Raw genomic sequence first — 25,637 nt, forward strand, 5'->3', positions numbered from 1 at the left:
CTAGTTCAAAAATTGGCATCGATAACAATTTTGAATTGACACTAATAATAGTTTCTATAATGTCTTGTTTTCGCACGGTAAGTTGACGACCTCAAAAAGAAAAAGTTCAGAGTTACACGCACGCGCTAACCAAAAACATTGATGTAGAGGATCCATGCATCGGAGGTGCGCGCTTGCTACCAATTCGTAATCCTTTTCCTTCCTCCTCCTCCTCTCTCTCCATTAATACCCTTAATAGCTCCTCATCCAATAAAGAACAAGAATATCAAATTCCATTCTTTAACCTTCCCTACAACCTCTCTCCCTACCGCTATTTCTTCCCCTTCCTCGCAACATATACCTCACACCTCACCATCTTTTGGTGTCCTCTCACTCGTTCCTCTTTCTCTCTCTAGAACAGACACCCCAAATTTAAACAACGCAGTCACTAGGGAGAAAAAAGAAAAGGAAAACCTGGTTTAAAAGGAGCAGCAGCTGCCCCGGGCGGAGAGGAAGGCGAGGAGCGCGCGCGGCGAGGAGAGAAGAGAGGAGGCGAGGAGTCGGCGGTGCAGAGATAGCGGGAAGGGATCGTCCAAAAAGGGTACGTACCCAGCCATTCACCGCCGGCGGCGGATCCGATAATATCTTCCTTTCTTTTATCCCCTCCCCCCCCCGGCCTACACGGAGTCGCACTCCATCTTCCTTCCTCTCCTACGCGGAGTCACATTCTTTTTCTTCTTGGTTCCAATTAACTAAGAGACCGGCCATTGATTCAAGAAAAGCACATGCTGGGAAATTAGTTTAGTTAGACAGATATGTAGATATCTCATCGATCACGCGCGCAAAGTCTTGCATTTTACAAAGAAACCATGCAGCGTTTCAAACTCTATTGCTTGTAGAAAGAAGAATTCATGGAGTTTTTGAAAGTTATAACAAACAATCCGGCACTCTATCGATTTTGTTCTTATTTTTTCTTTCCTTTCGTAGGCTCTTTTAGTCCCTTTTTTAGGAAAGAAGCCGTGATGTGATTTTTTGTCCATGTATGTGCTTTCTTCTTTTAGATCGAGGGGCACTAATGCAGGAACATTTTTGTATATTTCCGGATGTATTTGAGGCACTGTTCTTCATTTTTGGCAAGGGAAAAAACCAGTGAGATTCTTTCTATTCTCCCCCTTCTGATGTCTAGCAGCTTCCACAACTTTCCAGGAGCAAATTAAACCCATGCAAGACTTTACTCCACTAAAGAACCCAAGAAAAATAGCCTTACATAGTTCGTGATCTTTCCGCCAGGCCAGCAGACGGATGGCGTCGTCGTCTGCGTCGTCGGTGCCGGCTCCATCGGGCTCTGTGATCACTATGGCGTCGTCTTCGTCGTCAGCAGCCGCTGCGGGGGTGTGCGGCACGGGCTCCCCGTGCGCGGCGTGCAAGTTCCTGCGCCGCAGGTGCCAGCCCGACTGCGTGTTCGCGCCCTACTTCCCGCCGGACAACCCTCAGAAGTTCGTGCACGTGCACCGCGTCTTCGGCGCGAGCAACGTGACCAAGCTGCTGAACGAGCTCCACCCATTCCAGCGTGAGGACGCCGTGAACTCGCTCGCCTACGAGGCCGACATGCGCCTCCGCGACCCCGTCTACGGCTGCGTCGGCGTGATCTCCATCCTCCAGCACAACCTCCGCCAACTCCAGCAGGATCTCGCCCGCGCCAAGTACGAACTCTCCAAGTATCAGGTGATCATCGACAGATCATTACTCTAGGAGTGACACATGTAGACATTAAGTGAAGAACGTGATTCGTGTTGCGTTTGTTACATTAACTTTTTGTTGGTTTCCTGCGCTTCTTGGTGCAGGCGGCGGCGGCGGCTTATGCGTCGACGGGGCCGAACGGGCCGCAAGCGATGGCAGAGTTCATCGGCAACGCGGTGCCCAACGGCGCGCACAACTTCATCAACATTGGCCACTCGGCTGCGCTCGGCTCCATCGCGGGCTCCCCCGTCTTCGGGCAAGATCAGTTCGCCAACCCGCAGATGCTGTCCAGGAGCTACGACGGCGAGCCCATCACGAGGCTGGGGATCAACGGCGGGTACGAGTTCGGGTACTCGACCACGATGGGCGGGGCCCGTTCTTTAAGTCAGGCACCGCCGGCGGCGACGAGAAACCCAGCGCCGGGCAGTAGGCGACCGGCCGGTGTGATCGATCAATCTTTTCAGGTTGGCTCGTTTTGCATGCGTGCACAGTATTCTAGTCTTGTTTTTCTTCTCCTTCCGAATAACTCGCAACTTTGGTAGTGCACGGTTAGTTCGCTAGTTTGCTAGCTGAACAATCATGCATGGTTAATAACAAGGGTTTCATAGCTAAATATAGTTTTAGTGCATGATGCTAATTGGAGGCTGGAGCTATAGCGTTCTTGGCAGACATTTTAGACTGTTTGGATCCATTGTTGATGATTAGTCACATTTGTACTTATGCACTAGAGCTGTTCTGATCTAGAGAATTCAGCATCTATTTATCGCATACTGTTTGGCTAGCTCTTGAGTATGCATGGTGTACTTGTTAGCTAGTGTCCATGTACTACAGCACACGGCGAGGTGACGAAATCTTTTAGCATCGCGTTGATCGTGACGTAACTATTTTCCTGGGGTGCATATATAGGATCCATGAAACTAAACAACTCTGATATAGTTGCCCAATTTGTGTTAAACTAATCGAAGCAGAAGAAACAGTTTTTAGCTAGTGTTGGTACTTGTTAACTAAACAATTTTTAACTACTGACTACTGTATCTCTTTGCATAGCGCTCTAAAGTGCATGCCAATCTATGCATTTCATGGACGTGCATGAATCATATGATGGCACGCCTGGTGTACTGTAGGTGTGCTTCACATATGAAAAGTTGAAAGGTTTCCTCGTGCAGTATTGCTTTCGAGAATAGATAAGCTTGCACGCAGTGTGTAAGTGTAGAAAGTTCTGCCAAAAGAGATTGGAATCAAGCATGCATGCACGGGTATTCACTGTGAAATATCAGTGTATCTGTAATTCAGTATCCCAAGCTAGCGATCAGTGCTAGCTACTTAGTATATCTAGGAAAGTAGCCAGTGATATTTCATGTCCTAAGAAAGTAAGAATGCACGTCCGCTTGCAAAAGAAAAGAAAAGAAAAAAAAATAATGAAATTGAGAAGTTAGGAACCAACCAGCTAAGCAGCGTGATCCATTTGCTGCTTACAATTGCATTGTGTTGTCAGCTTCAGCTGTACGTCGCACGTCAGTATTAGCAGTTCTCGGTATTAAAAATAGCAGTATGCTTTTTGTCTATTCGTAAGAGGAAAAATGCGCAGTCTATGTTACCCTGTATTTAGCAGTGACTACGTACAGTTTGTGAACAGATCCCTTTTGTACTTGCATTTTTCAGGTCTAATAATCATGTACACATTCATTCCAGAACTTTTCATTTAATGGTCATATTATCATTTTTTCCAGTTTAACAACTGATAAATGTTAACCTTTTTTTCAGGTTCCTGACTTGAAGAAAAAAAATCCGCGAAGTGCTGAGGACTACATGGCATGGGAGGATCCTAAATGCCCATAGTTATGATGGTTAATTTTCAGTCGATTTTACATGAGTCCGTGTTTATGTTGTTTACTTGTTTGTTAATGCTTCTCTCTTCCATCCACAAGATCGTCGAACATTTCATGTGTCTATGCTGTTGATGCACTGGAAGCAAACATGCATTGTCCCGGACTTTTATCACTCGGACGGCCCCCTTTCTTACCAGCTACTCCATGTATTGCTAGATTTGCTATACTGAAGTTGACCTTGAGAAAGTGCAGCAGCTTCAGACCTGATCGACGAATCTGTTCGATACTACGTATCCTTGCTTTGACTTGTGAGCTAGGATCGACTGAACATCGCATGCTAATGGCCTAGAGTAACTAGGCACGCCTGCATCCTGTGTCAGGCATGCAGGAACTATACTGTATCATTGCATGGAGACCCTCACTACAAGACTCGACAGGCAGGGCTACAGGGAGAGGGAGTTGATCGAGCGATCCATCGATCTAGACCTAGGCAAGCATTTATGCGCGTCTCTTTCTCGCACTGGTTTTGCTTGCAAGCGAGGCAAAAATGGCAGGGGCAGAGAGAGGAAGCCATTGAAGCCTGCCCTGATCCTCTCTCTGTATCTCCCTTTTCTTCCTTGGCTAGGCGGTAGGCGCCAGACGGCATGCGCGCAGTGGCATCGCAAGATTCAGAAACAACCCCCGGATAGTGGGCTGCTAGCTAGGTTAAATGGCACCTCGATCGAGAGCCATCAAAATGTCACATCCTGATGAGCTACTGGTCGTTCCAGATTGCGATCTTTTTGTGGTGAACCCGAAAAAGATCACAGCGCTCAGCTGTAACTGGTAGGTTTAGAGATAATAGCAGCATTCAATTGTTAATCCGGCCACACATCTAGTAGTACTAGTGGGCAGCGCTAGTTGCAGTACCCAGTGCATTTGCAACCCAACTGCAATGCGAAGCCCTGCGCATCGTACTCCATTTCATGCATAAATGCACGAATAGTTGCATCGTGCAGGGCGATGATACATCACGCGAAGCCTTCGCGTTCTGTTGCTGTTCTCTTGCTCTACTTCATGGCACGGCGCAGGCATGTAACATGCATTGTGGCAGCAGCGCGGTGCCTCACCCTAGGAAAAAGCTGGTGCTGTGGCGAACCGGTGGTTTTGGGGGCAGCTGAGCGATACCTCCTCTGTACGCGCATTCTGTTCCTGTTCCTGAAGGCTGCTGCTTCCGCTTAGCGGTTGACCAAGGTCAGTTGGAATCGCCCTTTCTCGCTGAATCTCCCCTTTTTTTTGGGTGGGGAGGGGGGCTAGCTGTTTGAGAAGGCAGAAGGCATTTTCCAGATAGTGGCACTGTGGCAAGACTCAGCAAAAGGACACGAGAGAGAGAGAGAGAGAGAGAGAGAGAGAGAGAGAGTCATGCCATCAATGAGCGAAGGCAGGGCAGCAGGCCGCCCAAAAATGTCGTCCTGCAGGAGATATTTTTCAATGCACATAGCTGCATTCATAGCAGTAGCATACTGCCATACCCAGCACAGGCGCATTGTCTAGCCGGCCCCCTAGTCTCTTGCAGACTCACGCACAGAGCACAGAGTCTGCACTCCATTGCTCATTTTATTTGACTCCCAAACATCGTCATATCCATGTGTATACCAACGAATTAACATCGCAAAAACTAGATAAAAATATTTCACAATTTTTATATTTCTATACTTCTATACCGATAGAGATTCTGCTAGCTAGGCTAAACAAGACACGCAAGATAGAGATGCTTGCAAATTTTGCACGGACAGAGACATGCACACACGAGAATGATGCAGGCATACACACCAGAGCCCAGAGGCAGAAGGCATGCACAGAAGGGGCGATCGATGTGTGCACCGCCACTGACGCGCGCACTGTTGGGGTAGTACTCCTCCAGTCCTCCTCCTCCTCCTCCCTCCTACTCGCATTCATTCAAATAAGATCGATGCGGGCAGACGAAATGGATGGAACAACAAAGAGGGCGCCGCGCCGGAACGAGGCGGCATGCAGAGTCGCAATGATGGCGCGGCCGGGGGGCGATCGGAGGGGCCTGCAATGATGACGATCGACGGTGGCAGCGACCAGAGCGCAGCACAGTGCACATATGCAGGTGCAGTGAGAGGGAGGGGGCGAGATCGAGGAGAGGAGAGGAGATCCTGTGCCGGGGCGCGCGTTAAATGCGAATGCCTAGCCTGCGCCTGCGCCTCCCTGCCACGCGCGGCGTCGGCCACGAGGCTGGTCTGGCCGCGCGTCTGCCGCTGGGCCGCGCATCTGCCGCTGTGCCTGCGCGCGCGCGCACGCTCTCACACGTCTCCTCGCGCGGCCGCGGCTGCAGCCTGCCTGGGCTGATGGAGCGCACGGCGCGCCGAGTTAATGCGCGCCAACGGCCGCCACGGGCATCCCTTCTCTCTTCGTCACTTCGTGCCGGACCGCCGTCGATCGAGCGTAGTTTCTGGGCCGGTGGACTTGCTGGACAACCGTGCCGTACGTATCACCGGCGCCTTCTCTTCTAGCGTTGTCTTGCTCGCCGCCGTCTCTCCACATTCGTTCCTCTCCCCCGTTGGATCTGTCCTTGTCGGTGGCCGCACACGCCGGCTGCGTCACAGTTGCTGGGTACCCACATCAGCTGTCGTCAACCTGTGACCAGTCAATTTCCATCGTGGCAAGTTTCCTAGAGGAATCAGCGTGGATCAAATTGGGTGTAACTTTTCCATCTTCATAATGTTACTGTTAAGTCTGAAATATTGAAGACCAACCGCCGGAAAGCGAAGCTGAATGCCGGCCGGAGCTCTGAAATCTGACTTCTGAAGACGATCCGGTTCTGCTGCATGCATACATAGGTGGCGATTCGACTTGGCTAGGCTTTACGTGGACGGACAACACAACAATCCATGGATCAGCGGCCAGCGCCCGGCCCGAGGGCGCCTACAAAAGGCCCTACCCACGTTGCGTCTCATCAGGCAGGCATTCACCAACGTGTGGCTGTGATCGGACAGGAGATGATCAGATCAGATCAGATCAGACAAGGATTAATTGACTGCACCCTGCATTGGGAACAGTGACCTTACAACTACTCCATCCAGTCGAGAATTACTAACCGCATGGTGAAATTGTGAAAAGTGAAGGTATCAGATAACTCATCATACGGTGTACTAGTTCTAATCATGATACTGCTCTATACTAGCCACCTGCAGGGATAATTCTGGTGGGCTGGCCGGCCGGCATGTCGGCGGCGAAGGCTGCGAGCAGCTAGCTATCAATCGTGCCGTCTCTGTGGCAACGGAGTCGTTGGGTGCCTTTCCTCGTCTTGTCATTTGACTTGCACTTCCACAGGACTCATCACCGGCAGTGATCAGTGCACCGGCTGTATTCACAGGACGGAGAGACAGATGTAAAATGTTACTCCTGCAGGGAGGCAGGCAGGGTGTGGGTTGAACAATGGTGCTACAGCACGTAGCTAATTTACCGCAGTGCTTCATCAGAGTGTGAAAGGGGTTAGATTTTGGAGTGCCGGATGAAGGGTGTCAACGAATTCGATTGCACCTTCTATTGTTACGTCAGATAGAAAGAATCAAAGAAGGATATCTAAGAATCATCGAGTTTTTCCTTTCAGTGTTACTTGGTGCGTTTGAGCCAACGGTCTGGCACATTGCTTTGCATCATTTACAAAGCTAACATGTTTTTACATAAATTTTGTTAATCCGGTCCATTAGTTCAGTTGGTTAGAGATAGACTTAGATATGAAACTCACAAGATTTATACTCTAGAGACCTCTATTTTTTACTAGAGACCTCTTTTTTTTTAATACAACAACAATAGCAGTATTTATCCTAAGCAAGTTAGGAATAGACTAGAGATGAAACTCACAAGATTTAATTAAAAAGATGATATGAAAATAAAGGTACTAATAATAGCAATAAAATAAAAGTAATAATGATATAAGAAAACTGATGCATAAGTTTTAGGATTTTTTTATTAAGACATGTTTGTAAAATCCAACAAATTTATGATATTATGAAACTATTTTTTAAAACAAATATATATATGATTTTAATATTTCTAAATTAAATATTTTAAAAGCTATTGTTAGTTAAAGTTTTAAAATTTTAACAAAGATTGTTTAAATCGTCATATTTTTATGACCGGAGGAAGTACATTATTGACGTTTTTATGACCGGCGGGAGAACATTTATTATATGTAAAGCCACATTCGTGATTAATGTAGTACTGCGTAGCACTCTTGGCAAGGAGGTCAGCAATTTAATGGCAGTCTCTTTGTGATCCAGGAAGCCAGGAACTGCACTGAAAGTTCAAATGTTCATTCCTTGATTTGGAAAATTGTGGGACATATGCTCCATTCGCCTGGCCTCAATAGCAGCATAAAATTTTCCAACAACAGCAATGGTCTTCTTCATTGTGATCCCTATCGATCGCCTCGACATCAACAGTTAGAAGTACTCAAAAAATGCTTGTGGCTTTGAGTCTCACACATGTAATTGCCCTGCCTTGTTCCTAACTCTCTGGTTTTGATGGTGTCGGCGATGAAGGTGGTTTCAGGTCAGGGTACTGCAAAATAAACTCAAATGCATGAAACTGGTTGTGCATTAGCCATAATTTCTGTGGTCAATTTTCATCATAAATAATGAAGAAACAAGCATACATAAAACAGCACAGATATTTACAAGCAGAGCAAGGGAAGCTATTTCAGTCCTGTTTCTAGTTAATGTCAGTAAAGAGCGCTTAGACTGCAAATTGTCGTCCTTGCCTGTAACTAATTTCAGTAGACCTGACTTCTGATATTCTAAACCAAGTCATGTATGTGACTTGAAAGTTTCATTGTCTAATTTTCAGGTAAACATAGCTTCAATGAATTGCTAAAAATTTCAAACAACACGAAATGCCTCGTGCTGTCATTTCCATGACCTAATTATTTGTCTTTTGAGATGGATGTGAGTCGAATATTGTTTAGTAGATCTAGCAATGCACATATTTGTGTGGCAGAGCTGGAGAGAACAGAACTTTTTGATGAAATTTACTGTCAGTATAAAGGAAAGCAGTTGCTATTTTGTGTGACGCATGCAAATACTGTTGCTATTTTGAATCAGATACTAAATACAGATCAGCTGGATAAAAAAAAATCTAGAACAAGCAGAATCACTTGGAGTGTGGTGGTGCAAAAGCAACAAGAAACATACATTTGGATATGGCGATAATGGTCTCCTAGTTGCATGTTTTACAGCAGTCGTACTTCCATTGGGATTTTCATGAACACCATCGGATCCATCACCTGTATTGACTACAAAGTTGTTTGGAGGAGCTAATGGTTCCCCGTTCCCCTCCTGCTGACCATCTATTCCATCAGCGCTCACATCTGTGTGCGCTAACTTTTCTCCCTTCTTTTTCTTCGGGAAAACATGTACAGACGGGGGAAGATAACTTTCTTGAACCGCCTAACTAAGAAGAAAGACTTAGAAAGAAAAACAAAAAAGTATGATATGGTTGTTCCCACAGAATGGAATGGTAGCTTACCTGCCACCCTTCGGGGCCTCTCAAGCCTCCTTTAACTGCGTAGGCTTCCTTGAAACCATTCTTGAACAGTAGCTCAGCAACTTTCAAAGAATTATCATCAAAGCTACCTTACACAGCATAAACTTAAGTTGGTAACAAGATGGCAGTAAAAATAAAGCAAACTCAGACAAAAGGTATCATTAAAGTAACTAACTCTGAGGTGAAAATTCACATGGCATCCATTTTTATTAGGTTGAAAGATAGACTACAATGTGGCATAATATTTTCTATATACTTTTTTTTATTAGCCATACAATTATGCAAATTAGAAGCTTCTTGGATAGAAAAGAGAATAACAAAGTTCCTTCCCTCTGTTGAAGTTCCTTGCATCAGAAACAGCGATGTAACAAAACACAACATAGTACTGCTTGCTATGAATTTCTCATCCTTATGAGAAGGTACACACTGATCAATTGCAATTACCGAGAATTTAATGCAATTCAGAGTTTGATGGAAATTCAATAATAAATAAGTCGTAAGCAAACTAATTTATTCATCTTTTTCGAACTATGCTTCATTCATATGATAGAATATGGGTTTAAATAAATTGGATCTTTGCAGAGTTCAGCAAAGTTGTTTCTTTATTTGTGTTTGCTCTGTTAGTTAATAATTATTAATAAAACTAAATAAATAAATGGAAAATGAAAATGGATAGAATACCCTTTATTTTTTCTTCAAACCATGGGGCATTTGGTTTACATAGCTATATTGTGTTTTACTAGATCTGTACAATTGCTTTCCCTTCCTGAATTCTAAGGTGTTTCAATGCTTACAGTTAACACCTGAGAGTGTGTACATTAATCTTTTGTGAATTGCAACTCATTCAGCAGTGGACGCAAGTAACTGCATTTGAGGCAAAACCCATCCAACATTCCAATCTACAGAGATTGCATCTAGCACTACAGGCACAAGATGCACAGCATTAGCAAGAACCACCTCACCAGGTATCGGTAATGATTTCATTTAGCACTCACTTGTCAAGGACGCAGATGATGGTGTTCGCCGGGTCCGGGAACCTTGCCAGCACCTCCCTGACGAACCCATCCTCGTCCTCCCCGTCGAAATCGATCTGCACGGCGCTCTTGCCGACGAGCCTCAGGTTCGGCGGAGCCATGAATCGCACGCTCTTGCCCCGTCTGATGTCCAGCAGCTGTGCCTCCGGCACGTCGCGGAGCTTGCGGAACGCGTCGATGGCGCTAACGGGCTTGTACTTCTTGAAGTAGTAGTCCTGCACCAGCGGGATCACCACGAGCCACACGAGCACCACCCCGGCCACGAAGAAGGGATTGCGGTTGTTGAAGTCGTCGATGGCCACCACGATGGACTCGAGGCTCACCTTCCCGTCGCCCTCCGCAGAGAGGGAAGGGAGCGGCCAGGACGCGACCGCGACGGCGACGGGGACCCGCCAAGGCGCCGCCTTTAGCGCCAAGATTGCGGCCTTGGGCACGGCGGTGGGGGTGCGAGGAACACGGATTTCCGAGGAGTTGGCAATCTTGGCCGCATTGGGCAGTAAAAGTCGGTTCTTGCGAGGATTTCTTGGGCGATTGAGGGGATTTTGGAGGTGAGAGCTGGAGATTTGGAAGGGCGAGCACCGTTCTTGGAGTCGTCGGAGAGCCATGGGAGCACGGCTGCACGAGGCCTGAGCTCTGTGCAAGGATAAAAGAGCTCAGGCTCTGCAAGATGGATTGCTCAGGATTTCATGGTCTTCAGCTAGCTATCCGATTAATCCGCTTTTAAAAAAAAACTAAATCGTTAAATCTGGGAGAGAAGGAAGAGAGAAAGATGTAGGATTTTTTTTTCTAATTTTTTAAGCTGAAAATTCTATAAAAGCTAGATCGTAGTATCTTCTATATCATAATTTTTAAGAATTTTTCAGTGTTTTAAATTTTTGAGAACAATGAAATATTGTGTTTTTAATTTTTTAATACGTTGTCCGTTCAGTGGACGATAGAGACATATAGTTACTATTTTTTTAAATCACCATTTAAAATCGTTAAATTTAAAAAATTAAAATAAAAAAATAAAAAAACTGGAAAGATGTATGCGCCTTGCGCTTAGACCTGGGCCGGGCCGAAGAAAACTCAGTTTGTTTTGGATAAAAATGGCTGCCTCGGCCCAGTACAATAATCTCATAATGTTTTGAGTGGGCTTGAGATGGGCCTATTTTTTCGAGCTTCTAGACGGCTGTCTAGACCCGTCCACAATAGCCAACGGACCGGTCTAGCGCCAAAATCGGGCTGGGCTGGGTTTGGGCTTTTTAGGGCCGGACTTTTATGCTCGGTCTACTTGGGCTCCCACAATCTCAATTGAGCCTTTACGCAATCCGTGTGCTTCAGTGACAAGTTGGACCGCGGAAAGTTCGTCCATCGCGACGGGCAAGATCTGAACGATTTGAATTGATGCACGTAACGCCACCGAGAAAAAGGAAAAAAGAAAATTGCGCAGGTGAATTTTCATGCCGCGGACATGTATGACACTAGATACATCTCAGAACATATTCTATATGGTTAATCGTACAATAATTTTCTTGGCTATCTGTAGTAATATGATATTACAACCTACAAGCTTCGTGGCACGATCACAACTTCAGCGCTAACTCATTACCACATCATTTTTGTAAAAAAAAAAAACTCATTAGCACATACACGTTTTGTGAGTTCATGATGCTACAGCATCCAGTCTCAGATTGACGACAAACCTGAGAAGAACTCGATGTACCTCGACGGATCGGCGAGCACCTTGAGCGATCTCGGGATCGGCGGGACGTTGATGTCGACCAGCCCCTCCAGAACCTGCACCACCATCCCCATGCTCGGTCGCGCGCTCTCGGCTTCCTGCACGCACCAGCACGCCACCTTGCACGCCCTCTCCACCTCGGCGACGTCGGCATTGCCGCCGAGCTGGCTGTCCACCGCGCTCCTCACGTCCCCGTCGAAGAGCAGGCTCACGGCCGTCGATGGGAAGAAGTCCACCGTGCCGTCCGGCCGCTGCCCGACGTTCCTCCGGCCCGAGATGATCTCGAACAGCATCATGCCGTAGCTGAACACGTCCGCCTTGGTGGTGATGGCCGTGCCGGCGATCCATTCCGGCGCCAGGTACCCCACCGTGCCCCGCATCGTGGTCAGCACACGGCTGAAGTCGCGGCCCATGAGCTTGGCGAGCCCAAAGTCCGCGACCTTCGGAACGAACGCGTCATCCAGAAGGATGTTCTCGGGCTTGATGTCGCAGTGGATGATGCAATCCCTGCATTTCTCGTGCAGATAGTCCAGTCCTCTCGCGATCCCCAGAGCGATTTGGTATCTCGTGTCCCAGCACAGCACACCTTGGCTGGTCCCGAAAAGATGTCTGTCCAAGGAGCCCTTTGGCATGTGCTCGTAGACGAGTAGCCGTCGCGTCCTCTCGGAGCAGAACCCGAGCAGTCTGATCAGGTTGACATGCTGGATCGTGCCGATCGTGCTCACCTCTGCACGGAACTGCTTCTCCCCCTGCCGAACGCCTTCGAGCTTCTTCACCGCGACGAGCGTTGCGTCAGGTAGTGACCCTTCGAACACTGACCCGAAGGCGCCACCACCGAGCTTCCCGGAGAAGTTCTTGGTCACGAATCGCAGGTCACGGTACGTGAATGCCATCAGGGATCCTTCGACCCTCCTCAACGACCTGATCCTTCTGCTTCTCAGGATGATCAGAACGATGACAGCAACGGCAACGACTAACCCCGCGACGACGAGCCCAATGATCAGTTTCTTAGTGTTCCTGGTGCTAGCGAACTCGGACGCAGCCAGGCGGATCGAAATGCTGCCGCCTCCAGTGCCAATGATGCTCGTGTCTTGGAGATTTATGAGATCGCCGTACCACAGCGAGCAGCTGCCGTTGTAAGAGTAAGCGGTGCATGAACAGTTGCCGAGGCACGCGAGCTCGCAGTCATGAGCACTCGCGGTCGCCACGCTCTGCGCGTTGCTCGGCAGCCTCACGTTGGGCATCGTGTAGAATCTATCGTTCTTGTTGTTCTTCTGCGCGCCTTGAGCGCCGCAGTGCAGGCCGGCGTTCCGGGCGCATCCTGCGGTGCGATCGCCGTGCAGCCACTCGTCCAGCCGCCGCTCGCGGAAGCCTCGGGGGCAGCTGCAGGACGGCAGCGCGTTCTCGGTGCAGACGCCGAACGGCCCGCAGATCGAGTAGACGTCGCACTGCGCCTTGGGCTCGGTCCAGAAGAGCACCCACTCGGCGGCGGCCTCGACCCACGTCAGGAATTTGATCTGCCCCGTGACGTCGACGAGGAACCGCGTCACCACGGCCTCGTCCTTGACGTCGTAGATGAAGTAGCTCTCGTTCTCGCCGTCGACGTAGCCGAAGGTATACTCGGACAAGGGGGACGCGTCGGTGGCCATCATCTCCGGCACGGCGGTGAACGCGTGCCCCGTCCAGTTGCCGCTGCTCCAGTACTGCTTGCTGTCGTTCCAGTTGAGCAGGTACTGGCTCGTCCCCCGCGGGTCAAGCTCCAGGGAGAACATGCTCGGGGTCGGGTCGTTGTAACCCTTCCACGCGATCAGGTGCGTGACCTCGCCGGTGAGCTTGTTCCGGCCGAGCTTCCCGCCGGGGAGCCACGTGTTCCCGAAGTGGTCAAAGCTCTGCCACAGCACGACGGAGGTGTTGGACGCGTCGGCCAGGACAAGGTTGCCGTTGTCGAGGATGACACCGACCGTGGAATTGGAGGCGATGCCGGTCACGTTCGTTGACCAGATTGGAGACTTGCGATGATCGAGGATGACCATGTTGCCATCACTTGAGATGGAAAGCTGCGAGGACTCCGGGTCGGGGATCGGTGTCTCTCTGTTTGCAACCCACACCTTGGTGTGCAACGAGATTTGGTTGTACCAAATGCCCAGGTACCAGTGTTGCGAGGAATTATCTGTTGCACACAGGAGAAGCGTTACATAATGATCCATTTTGAATTCATAATCACAGTTGTCCATTTCATTCTTTCAGAAATAATAAACTGTTATGAGGCCAATTCGAAATTTTTAATAGGAGCGATGAGTGCGGAGCACTTTGTGCCAAAGGTTTGTGCCAAAGTATTTGAACAAGTCAAGTACTAAATCCAAAGGACATTAAAATATGAAGACAGCCACGTGTGATTCTAGAAAATAAGATAATCAATCTGTACGCTAGCTGCTGATCAGTCTTTGCTAACCTTTGATTTTTCTTTTTTCCCGGTATCTGATCAGTCTTTGCTAACCTTTGATTTTTCTTTTTTCCTGGTATGCTATGATTTCTGGATGCGACTAAAGGTTCAAAAAAGTATGCAGTGACTAGTGAGATGATATTTATTCTTATTGTAACAGGGAAGAAACGTGCCTTTCTATATGTCCTCTCTAGAAAAACAAGAATGCCAACAAACATATGCTTTTCTTTTCTTTTCTTTTTTTCTACTTAAATGTTACAGTAGTTATTTATCAAGAAAAAATATATAATTTCCCCCTGAAAAACATCTAGCCCTGCTACCGCTAATTGCGCTTCGATGGCTTAAATCCATAGAAATGCTCGAGGAAGGATCTGCGGCTGCTGCTCGTAAATCTTAGAGCGGTAGACTATCCAATTTCATTTGTACGCAGGAAAAAGGGAAAAAGAAAAAAAGGGTGGGCGATAGCTTTTGTTTGTTCAGTGTATCGTATGTCTGACACATTTAGCTTCAATAAATACAGCAATTAGCTATTGATTTTTATAAAAAAAATTAGCTTCTTAGCTCATAAAAAATAAAAAAAAACTCATCTTAACTTGTTCTAACTTTTAGTTTATTTTAACTACGGTCGCTTTTTCAGCTAGAAAAAACAAAGGCAAAAGCCAACATTTAGATAGTTTTAGCTTTTTTTAAAAAAATGCCGTTTTTAAAACTATCCAAACAGGGATAGTACCAAAATGATCTTCACACCAAAAGACAGCAAAAGTCCACAGTACGCAGGTAGGGAAGAGCATGTGTACCTGGCTGGAAGAAGCCGAGCCTGAACTTGCCACGCTTGGACACCAGGCTCTGCCGGCCGGACAGCGGCCGGCCGGCGGCGACGGTGTCGTCGGCTTGCGACGGAGCTCCCTGCAGAAACAGGAAGCTGAGGAGGAGCAAAAGAACCGGGGAGGGGGCCCGTCCTCGACGGCGAGTCGCCATTGCCCGCTCGCTCCAAGCGACAAACGAGAACGCCGAAGAGGAAATGAAAGCGCTGCTGCTGCTGTGAGGAAAAGGGCGACGGCAAGCGACCGCGCCGGGGGCTTAAATGCGGCCATAAAGGTGTCGTACGGCGTGTTGCTAGTAGCCGCTTTCGACGAGCGCCTCCCTCCCGGCCGGCCCCCTCGCCGCATCAGTCGCACGGCGCGTTCGAGCTAATGTAATACGTGTCTTCGCAACAACAAAAAAAAATTCCAGGTGCAACACGATCGATCCGGTCGTGGACCAGTGTACGTGCAACGTGCTCGATGGAAAATCAGATGGGGTTCACACGGTACGGGTGCTACGACAGTAGGACTGGACCATTGATCTGATACACTATAGTACAAACCGAGCTCGAGTGGACCGAAACACCCACGAACCCATTGTCACGGCCGTTCCACGTGAGCAACTGATCGCCCTACCTCATTGGGCAGCCGACGCCAGCAGCTATCCTGCACGGATTAACGTCTCGAGCCACCGGCGGCGTCGGAGTTCAGTGTACCACGGCCTGAATGGATGGATAGGTACTCGCCGATCGATCGCAACTGGGTGGGCGCGCCCCTGCACTGGCTTCGCAGGAGACCCGCATTAACAAGCGAACGGCGATGCGCCACCAACCCCCCCCCCCCCGGCTTTATCCGAGGCTTGGGTGTCGCGTTGATCGCCGCACAGCGCCGGCCGGCTGGCGTGGTGGCTCCCGCGACCGACGGAGCCAGGCAGCGGAGTAGCAGTAAAGCGGGAGCAGTGGATTCCTCGAGCGCGCGCGCACCGGCCGGTCGGTTTCCGAGCCACAAGTAGCCATCAATGGCGGAGAGCGAGCGCGACGCGATCACGGGGCCGGATACCTGAGACAACACAACGTGAGCAAGAGGTGGCCATGAAATTGTGGTCTTCGTTTCCTCTAATTCTCTTCATTGCTATACGTAGTAGAGCACTTGGGTTGCTTTTCCAGCCAGCCAACTTCGTGTGGTCAGTGGCGTACAATCTTGGGTTGCCTGGACAAGTGCTCTTGCACAGCTTACTCTCATAACGACACTTGTTTGGTCTGGTACGATCATTTGATGAATCTGCAAGACAATACTGGTGGATTAACTGATATAATCTTTATTAGATTGGCTGCCTCAGAACAACCCAAATCAGGAACAAGAAATGGTGGATCATTGGCATCATTTTTTTTAAAAGGATGGCAAAAGAATTGCCGAGATATATTACAAGGAATAAAAGGGAAAAGAAAGATAAAAGATGTTCAATCAGGCTTTGCTCCACCAAAGGAGTAAAGAACTTTGATTGAGAAACAACAGAGGCCAATCCACCTCAACTACTAAGAACAGAACGAACGGTAAACTGGCAGGTAAACCATACAACTAGGGAAAGCGAACAAAAATAAAAGCCAGAGACGATTATCAGTGATTGTTTATATCTGCTAGTCGGTGCTGTTCTATGTCCCCATTCGTATTAAAAGCAACTTGGATGGCCGCCTTTGTCTTTATTTTGAATATTCTTCGGTTTTTAATGGATTGCACCATTAAAAACCCTTCGATTTGGTTTATCTATTAATTTCCGTGCTTGTTGTCATTACTGCCTTTGGCTTGTGCATTGTTCTAAATCCGGCAATGCCCCCATCTAAACCACCTCGCCATATAGTTCCAAACTTCTCTGGTGTAGTTGTACTCTTTTGCTAGGTGCGAAGGGGTTTCCATCTTGTTGTTTGTGAGATCATGTGATAAAAAATTAGTTTGAATAATGAAATTAGCAGAGCAAAGTGATTTAGCATAATGATATTAGGATAATATTTATAAGTGGTTAAGATACTGCTTAGATATGCTCCGATAGCATAGATGGTTTGATGTGCTATCAGACATTGAGTTTGGTTATGTTAGCGTGTTGGTTTTGCTTGCAGTTTACGTGGTGTTACGTGAATTGATCTTGAGTTAAGTTAGGAAGGACTTGTGCTCACTCTCGTTTGATTCATATGCAAGTGTTTCTCAAAGGCAAATGTGATCGATGACAGATCGACGAACTAGGTTCAGGAAGGAACTGAGGTTCCATGACTAGGTTTAGGAGGAATTGAGGTCATGGTGATCGAGGATGTCATGCGGGATGTTCGAGCTGAGAGAACAATGCATATAGAGACAAGGTTTTATGATGGACGCAAGAGGTGATTTGATCGTGACAGGACGTGAAGACGAGTTCTTATTCGAGTCAGAGCAGGCAGGAGGGAGTCGTGTGGTGGTTGGACTTGAGACAAAAGTTAGTGTCAGATACGGATTCTGAGTTGGTTACGTACATGCATATATCCATGGGAGATTGCTGGTGTATTGAATAAATGGGTACCCTAGCAAATGATCCCTACGAGGGATATAACGGCCAGGGACGTATATTTATTAAAACTAATCGGTCGTGCGACCAGGGTATGGTTCTCACAACCAGTACAAGGCATACGTGATCAGTCTCCCTGTACCATCACATAAACAGATGACCAGTCTCACTGGTCGCAGGGCTAGATCTGACACAACCTGTCTAATCACATTTATTGATATCCACTCAAATATTTTTCTTCCCAGACGCCAACTAGTGGACGAAGTCATGGACGGTGCAGAGGGGCCTTGTCCCGTCTCGTAGCATTAAATGCTACGGAGTGAGACTCTTGTTGGTCGACGCGGCACCGCACAACGGACGGGACGTTGTCAGCAAGATGATCAAGCAAGTCGTCGGGGACAATCCTCAATAATGATGGCTTGAGTTAGATATTAGGATGAGCATGATCTTATGTTTGGACCCACACGTAAGTTCTCCTTTTTCCTACTATATAAAAGGATGATGACCCCGTTTGTAAAAAAAGAGATCAAGTTTGGCAGCCAGCTAGAGTTATCTCTGTAATCAATTGAGATCCTTCATAACACAACACACATAACATAAGGTCATTATCCTCCAGGAGGCCTGAACCTGTATAACTCCCTGTGTCACTGAGACCATTGTATACGCACACATCAATTCTTGAAACGTTGTTCATGCACCCGCTATCCAACATACCCTAAAATCATTATTAGGGACTAACCCTTGACATTTGGTGCGCCAGGTAGGGAGCGTGTTTTCATCGTTTCATCAAGTTTGAAAAGTTTGATCAGGTTATCCATAGCTGGATCCACGACAACCCTAAGTCCCGTTTCGAGGACCCTGGCCACCACGAGGTATTCGTCATGGCGTACCACTTGGATGAACTCGGTGTGCTCCACGCATGGGACACCGAGACGGAGTTTGGGAGCTCCGAGACCCAACACAAGGTCTGCATGGCGGACCATGCAGCAGGGGGTGATGGAGGCCCTCACGTCCCAAGCGTTGTGGCGAACCCCTGGCTATACGCCTAGAGGGAAACCAGTTCGACGTCAGATAGGCAGGTGCTTCAAGAGAGGCCCTGCATCCCCAGCGTCATCCCGAGGAGTCCCTGCACAATCTACGATGGTGTCATCGCCTAGGCCATCGCGCCACCCAAGCGTCGGGGCTCCCCCCTTCGACTTATCACCGCTCCGCGCCCAGCGTCTCGACTACGAGACCATGACGCCGACGCAGAATCTACAAACCTTGCGAGTGCTCCTTAGCCACCCATCGGTACTTATACCAGAGGGCTCGCCTGTGGCACCGTGGTTGCGTGATCTCACCCTCCTGGTCGAGACCGCCCGACGCTAGACCGCGTCAACATGCACCGTGCACATCGCAAAGGCTGGAGAGGGTCATGGTGGTCACAACAGGGCCCACGATGGAATAAGTCTCGTATTCTCTCAACCACAGGGGGTACTCGTGGACCACCGTCACGTCAGGCCAGCCAACCTTCCGACCTGCGTGACTCTATGCGCCAACATGACCTCCGTGGCGTGATCCAGAGCCAGGTGGCCACTAAAGAGCAGGAGGATCGGGCTAGATGGGAGCAGGAAGGGGGCAAGCAGACCTACCGCATGCCTTCCCCCTGCAGGGAGGTATCGAACGGCTCCACCCCATCACGGGGGCCCCCGAGACCATCATCTCTCCCCTCGAGCGTGTGCCGCCGCCCAACAACAAGTGACTCCTTGTTACGGGACAGGGTGTGATGCCCTATCCGTCTGGTTACGGGAGGTGCGCTGGCCGGACAAGTTTCGACCGGTCCTAATCGAAAAGTATGACGGCTCGACCAACCCGAAGGAATTTATGCAAATCTACACCACCACGATGCAGACTGCGGGAGTCCATGGGAAGGTCATGGACAACCACTTCCCTACCGTCTTGACCGGTTCCGCCTGGTTCTGGCTGATGAACCTCCCCCATGGGTTGGTTCACTCCTAGGAGGACCTGTTCGACTAGTTTGTCACCAAGTTTCAGAGGACCTACGCCCAAGCAAGGGTCAAAGATGACCTATATCAGGTCCAGCAGTGACAAGGAGAGTCACTGTGAGACTTCATATGGTGTTTCATCGAACGCTGGAGCTATCCTGGCGGTGCTGACGGCCATGTGAACTGAACCAATGGTGGTCTCTTCTTTCTTTAGAACCATATTCTCATGCCCCATAGTCACGGTCATCCCGTCACCTAGTCATGTTTGACCATATGGATCTGCTCCTACGATGCCTCTGGCCCCTTCTTTCTCTATCATCATCACAATTCATCATCTTTGCACCTATGTCCCTCCTAGCTTGAGCGGCAGCTTCGTGTTTGTGGTGCCTCCTGGGCTTCACCCTTTCCATCTGGGATCCCCATGTGCCAGGTGAACTCTCTGTGGGGCCTTATGTTGGGGTCGGTGTTGTTTCTCATATTGCGAGTGAGGAAGGTCAAATCAAGGATCTCTTCCATGTGAATCAGGATCTTGTACACCAACCCATGCTTGATCTCAGTGGGTTCTTCATGGTGCAGCACCACTTGGAGGAGCGAGATTAATGTCGGTGACTGCTCTGCATCAACTTCTGCAATGGAGAGCCATAGTACCTTTGCAATCTCGCCTGGAAAGTTAGTCCAAGCCCAGAGATATTAGGTACATGCACTCTCCCTACGCCTTGTGTACTCCACATACTGAATGGCACATCACCTTTCGATTACTTGTGCAACAACTTCTTCATACCAGGCATGTGCAGGAATGCCTTCAATGCTTAGGTGAACTCTGAAGTCAAGTGGCACGTAATCAGCATATCTCCTCTTGTCCTAGTTCTTGAAGATGAACTTTCTCCCCCCGTATGGCACATTGTGCCTGTCGGTGACCATGTCCCTCTAACGCCTGCTGGGAAAAAAGATCAAAAAATCTTCTGGGTTGTGCTTCATTGTCTGGCACTCCGACACATGCACACCAAACTGGTGCGTGAGTGCGTTAAGCATCAAATACGGCTCTGTCCGTGGCCTGTTCCTCCCAAGCAGGCAGACAACAGCTTACTGATGATCATTGGCATCATCATCATCATCAGTAGATTTATCGTTCTATGTTTTGGGGTGACCAGTTTACATTTTTTTTCCAAAAAAGAAGAACAATTGGTAGTATAAAATATGGTGACGGGTCTTTGAACAGTTTCAAATAAAGTGATTTGCAGTTTCTAACAAGAGACTTCTCAGGTTGGGTGCAGGGTCTTTCGGTTCTGTGTTCAAAGGGGTTCTACCAGACACAACTACAGTGTAGTCAAAAAGCTAGAGGGATTTCATCAGTGGGGAGAAGTAATTCAGGGCAGAGGTGAACACTATAGGAAATATTCATCACATGAACTTGATTCGGCCGCCTGGGTTTTGTTCTAAAGGAGCGAAGAGATTGCTAGTCTATTAGTATATGCCCAATGGTTCACTTGATAAACATTTGTTTGGTAGTAGTTCTAATACTTTAAGTTGGAAAATAAGACACCAAATTGTTGTAGGAAATGCTAAGGGTTTGGCTTATCTGCATGAAGAGTGCCGGGATTGCATCATACACTGTGATATCAAGCCACAAAATATACTGTTGAATGCTTCCTTTGTTCCAAAAGTGGCAGACTTTGGATCGACAAAGTTACTAGGTCGGGATTTTAGCAGAGTTCTAACGTCAATGAGGGGCACCGTTGGATATTTTGCACCAGAATGGATAAGTGGTGAAGCCATCACAATAAAGGCAGATATGTTCAGCATGGAATGATGCTTTTCGAGATCATAGCAGGAAAGAGGAATCTGGAGCACACAGGGGCAAGCACAGAAACATTTTTTTTTTCAGTGTTGGTTGCAAGCAGGAAGCTTCTTGTAGGACAAGTGTACACACCATTGGGCTTGGAATTGATCAATGGTGTAAGTGTAGAGGAGCTAGAAAGAGCGTGCAAGGTTGCATGCTGGTGTGTTCAAGATAACGTAAGTTCTAGACCAACAATGGGGGAAATTATCAAAATTCTGGAAGGGGTGGTAGATGTTGAAATGCCAACGGTTCCAAGGTATCTTGAAGTGCTTGGTAAAGGTTCATAGAACGCAAAGTTCTGGAAGGGGTGGTAGATGATGAGTATGGTCTTATAATGCAGTTACGATGAGTGGTGTAAAGCCCCTAGGTGAACCAATCCTTATATTGAGTTGGGACATGAAATGAATCAAAGGTTGGCACATCTGTTCTACTTTGGCCACCAGATCACCTTTGCCCTTCTACTTTTAAAATGTTCAAATCGGTTCCAACTCCCTTGAACGGATTCCATGTAATCAGAGGGTTCTTCATGTGGCACCCTGGACATGGGATGGATGCTGCTGTCTCAATCAAGCCTTCGTCCGGATGACTCGTCGCACAAGAAACGTCCCAAAAAGTCCAATGTGATGTCAGTTCTGCTACTTGGATTGCAATGCCATAGCTAGGATTTCAAAACATCTATTAAGGGTTAGTCTTGATAATATATTCGACCTTACTTAGGATAATATGTTTACGTCCTGTGTATTTTTTATGAGTTGTATGATAAATTTATCCCTCTTTATAGATCCGATCATCCTCCTTTATATAGTAGGAGGTGAAGTGCACATAAAAGCAGACTGAGCTAAAATATGGAGACTGCCCTACATCTTACAAAGACAGCTACTCCTAGATCATCATTACGGGCGGTGGGCATGCTCGGGCGGCCCTGATTATCCTGCACGCCTAATCCCATCCGCCAACTACCATCACGCCTGTTGCGCTCTCGTCACGCCCACCTGCCCGGTCGTCACGCACGCCTTCCTGGCCGTCCCGTAGCATTAAATGCTATGTGACGGGTCACACTATCTCTGCATTGGTCCATGACTTCGCTCACCGAAAGGATGTCTGGGAAAGGATAACGTATAAGTGGATGTCATTAAATACGATTAGATTGGTTATGTGGGTACCTGTCCGCAACCAACAAGGACTGGTCGCGGGATTTCCATCTACGACCAGAGAATTGATATCGCGAGCCCCGTCTAATCGCACAGGAGATATGATTTTAAAAATATCAACTGCCAACTGGTATCTACCGACCCGAAGCTCGCATGTCAAAAATACATCTTATTCTTTACATCAACAACATCCCGGGCTGGAAACAAACCGGTTAAATACCAAAGCTTCCCACACCGAGGCTTAACAAAAGTAGAGCACAAATGCGCCATTAAAGCGAAATTTGAACTCGTCGATTAACGGTACAACAAAACATATAAAACATGAGAACCAATATATAATAGTAGGGCGATACAAAAGTCAATACAAAATATTGCAAGATGTATCATAGATTTATATTTGTCCCATAACAGTAATCCTAAATTCCAAATGCATAGAAAACACATCAGATTCAGACACTATCACGCTATACTCGAGCGCTTTGATTCAGATTCCAACTTTACCTTACCGGAGAGTGGAGACACGGCACACGATGATGCTGAATTGCGGACGGCCGCATGGGGCAATGAACCCATGAAGAACCGATACTGCACGGTAGCGGACAGCGGTGGGCCGACGGGGGGCGGGGTGAGGGCCGAGGGAGGACGGCACATGACAGGACGTGGGACCGGGGAAGGGAGGGAAGACTCCGACGATCGACGACGGGTCACAGGAGGTGCCGCTTCTGTGTTGCTGGGCTAACTGCCAATGTGGGTCTTCGTGGGCCGGCGCTGCTGAGGCTCGGTAGGGGACGGAAGAGGGGACCAAACCAAGGGCCTGAAATTACTAAATTGTATGTAGACTAGTCGGCCAAACAATTAGTCTGGGTGGTGTAGTTGGTTATCACGTTAGTCTCACACACTAAAGGTCCCCAGTTCGAACCTGGGCTCAGACATGTTGTTTTTGGAAACTGGAATTCAATTTTTGAAGTCCTTATCTTTTTTCTTGCAAAAATAAATATACAAATGTTTTCTCTCCCTAGACTATAAATCACAATGTACGTTCTATATTGGAAATGTTTATGACTAAAAAGTCAGTCAGTGTTTCTACTATTTGCTTGGTTTCGACACACTGTCACATTTTATCAGCGCGGCGCATGGTTGAGCTTTCGATTCCAGGCCAACAACACGTACTTGACGAGAACGATTTCCAGTTCGCGAAGAAACAGAAGATCTGGGCTAATGACTAAGCCTTGTTTATTTTAGCTTTTATATTATGATAGTTCGGTCCGTAGAATATCCTTCTTGATCATGGTATTTCATAGTATATTGTGGATTGTGACAATCAATTTTAGATTATGATTATTTGTTTTTTCGACAATAGAAAACCCATTTCAATTATTTTTGATAACAGAATAGTTTTTACAATCATATCAAAAAGTGACGAGACATATAATAAAGGTAATAAATAAGAGAGTTCAACTGCTCAAGGCTGAGAGAAACTCCCATCCCAGAAACTAGGGAAACTAACATGGTTTAGGATAGTAACAGACCCAAAACATAGCTGACATAACAGGAAAAAAAACTGATCCACCAAGTTCACCACCAAGATCAGGCAAACATTAGAAGAAGAGGTTCCCAGCAAAAGTCTAAAGGAGATAGCGGCACCTTTCATTTAATCATCAATCTCCTTAGTCAGAAGGTGGCGATGTTTGGTTCTGACTTTTACTTTTGAATTAGCATCCATAATCAGAATAAAAAAAACCTACACAGTTGAGCGATTTTTGCACTTTTTTGGTAGTTTTCTAAAACAAAAACTGGAAACGTCGATGCAATGCAACCAACTCTTCCAGAATGCTCTCGCTGTAAAAACGAGGACCCGGCACGGTACCATTCAAAATTCGAATCCTTCCACCTCCCGTGCTGAAATCGCTTGCTCCTTCATTCTCCAGTCTCCACTGCCGTCACTCTCACGCCACGCCTCTATAACACCCGTTCTCTCTGCGCCAACCATCTCCACGATCTCCACGCCTATGCCGCCGAGCCGTGCCAAAAACCGCCGCCACAAAGATCTCATCTCTGCAACCGCCCACCCCTTCCGCGGCTATAAAACCCGAATCAAACCTCCAGCGAGCTTCCTCTCACTCCACTGCTCCCAAGCTCCCAAATCCCGTCGATTTTCCCCCACTCGAGAGATTACGAGACACCACCAGACTCTGCTAAGCCTCCCTCACTGTCGCTGGGCTGCTCTAGCCTTCCCCAATGCTGTCTGACCTCACGTCCATGTTCGTCGATCGTGCCTCATCACCGTCCGTCGCTTCGCGCTGAAGTCCAACCATTGCACGGAGCTTTAGCCGCCACCGAAGTCGTGCCGGTGAAGCTCGCCGTCGCCATACCACTCCACCACCCTCTGACGCCGACGTGCCTATCAAACGGATTCCTCGACGTCGAAGATCGTCTTCTACCGCTCGTCGGAGTTCCACGATCATCACAGCGTCGTCGCCGTCATCTCGACCTCGTCATCGTCAACGTCTTGAGCTGGAGCCAAGGTAGTCCCCCCACCATCCGATCTCAGATGAACGACCAAGATTAGATCCAGCCATACCCCTTTGCTAGCTAATAAGAAGTCACCACATATGCACATAATCCCAATCAGATTAAGTGATCCATGTAGCATGCCATGTGGACGTTTTTTTCCCTACGTGGCAAGCCACATTAGCCAAGCTGAGCTCAGTCAGCGTGTTGACGTTATCCTGCGCAATATATAGAGTTTTCAGTAAATAAATCATTTTATTATCTGAAATTATATCTTTTTACAGTTTAACACCTAGACTTTTATGTTTTCTAAAAAAATCTTCTTAGTATTTATTTTACATTTAGCCCCTCATAGTTTATTTATTTACATATAGATCATTAAAATTTTACAAATAAACCTATAGACTTTTCTATTTTACCAAATAGCCCTATTTTTTTTACAGAAAGCCCCCCTATAACTTCAAACATTTATAACTTTTTCATTATAGCTCTATTTTAGACAATTTTTGCGCT

The 25,637-nt window shown here is 47.6% G+C and overlaps 3 protein-coding genes and 1 non-coding gene across 5 annotated transcripts; 2 read left to right on the forward strand and 2 right to left on the reverse strand.

Moving 5' to 3' along the window:
- Window positions 1-200: 200 nt before the first annotated feature.
- On the forward strand, window positions 201-3,720 carry LOC133926271 (LOB domain-containing protein 6-like). The gene is made up of 4 exons (XM_062372120.1): window positions 201-580; window positions 1,270-1,704; window positions 1,824-2,183; window positions 3,484-3,720. The coding sequence occupies exons 2-4, from the start codon at window positions 1,282-1,284 to the stop codon at window positions 3,556-3,558; spliced, it is 858 nt and encodes a 285-aa protein (XP_062228104.1). The 5' UTR covers window positions 201-580; window positions 1,270-1,281; the 3' UTR covers window positions 3,559-3,720.
- Window positions 3,721-7,852: 4,132 nt separating this feature from the next.
- LOC133926281 (rhodanese-like domain-containing protein 4A, chloroplastic) lies at window positions 7,853-10,862 on the reverse strand. 2 transcript variants are annotated; one of them, XM_062372129.1, is made up of 4 exons: window positions 10,097-10,862; window positions 9,084-9,186; window positions 8,750-9,004; window positions 7,853-8,147 (listed from the first exon to the last, which is right to left on the reverse strand). In XM_062372129.1, the coding sequence occupies exons 1-4, from the start codon at window positions 10,738-10,740 to the stop codon at window positions 8,067-8,069; spliced, it is 1,083 nt and encodes a 360-aa protein (XP_062228113.1). In that variant the 5' UTR covers window positions 10,741-10,862; the 3' UTR covers window positions 7,853-8,066. The 2 variants fall into 2 exon arrangements, with proteins under 2 accessions (XP_062228113.1, XP_062228122.1); XM_062372138.1 differs by having other exon boundaries at window positions 7,853-8,120; window positions 10,097-10,859.
- Window positions 10,863-11,603: 741 nt separating this feature from the next.
- LOC133926294 (G-type lectin S-receptor-like serine/threonine-protein kinase At2g19130) lies at window positions 11,604-15,461 on the reverse strand. Its single transcript, XM_062372149.1, has 2 exons — window positions 15,099-15,461; window positions 11,604-14,028 (listed from the first exon to the last, which is right to left on the reverse strand). Exons 1-2 carry the CDS (start codon window positions 15,277-15,279, stop codon window positions 11,804-11,806), a joined length of 2,406 nt encoding a protein of 801 aa, XP_062228133.1. The 5' UTR covers window positions 15,280-15,461; the 3' UTR covers window positions 11,604-11,803.
- An 8,010-nt stretch (window positions 15,462-23,471) lies between these two features.
- Window positions 23,472-23,545, forward strand: TRNAV-CAC (transfer RNA valine (anticodon CAC)). The gene has a single exon. It is a non-coding gene; the product is annotated as a tRNA-Val (tRNA).
- The last annotated feature ends 2,092 nt before the right edge of the window (window positions 23,546-25,637 follow it).

Source organism: Phragmites australis, chromosome 1 (genome assembly GCF_958298935.1).
Source record: "Phragmites australis chromosome 1, lpPhrAust1.1, whole genome shotgun sequence".
NCBI lineage: Eukaryota > Viridiplantae > Streptophyta > Magnoliopsida > Poales > Poaceae > Phragmites > Phragmites australis.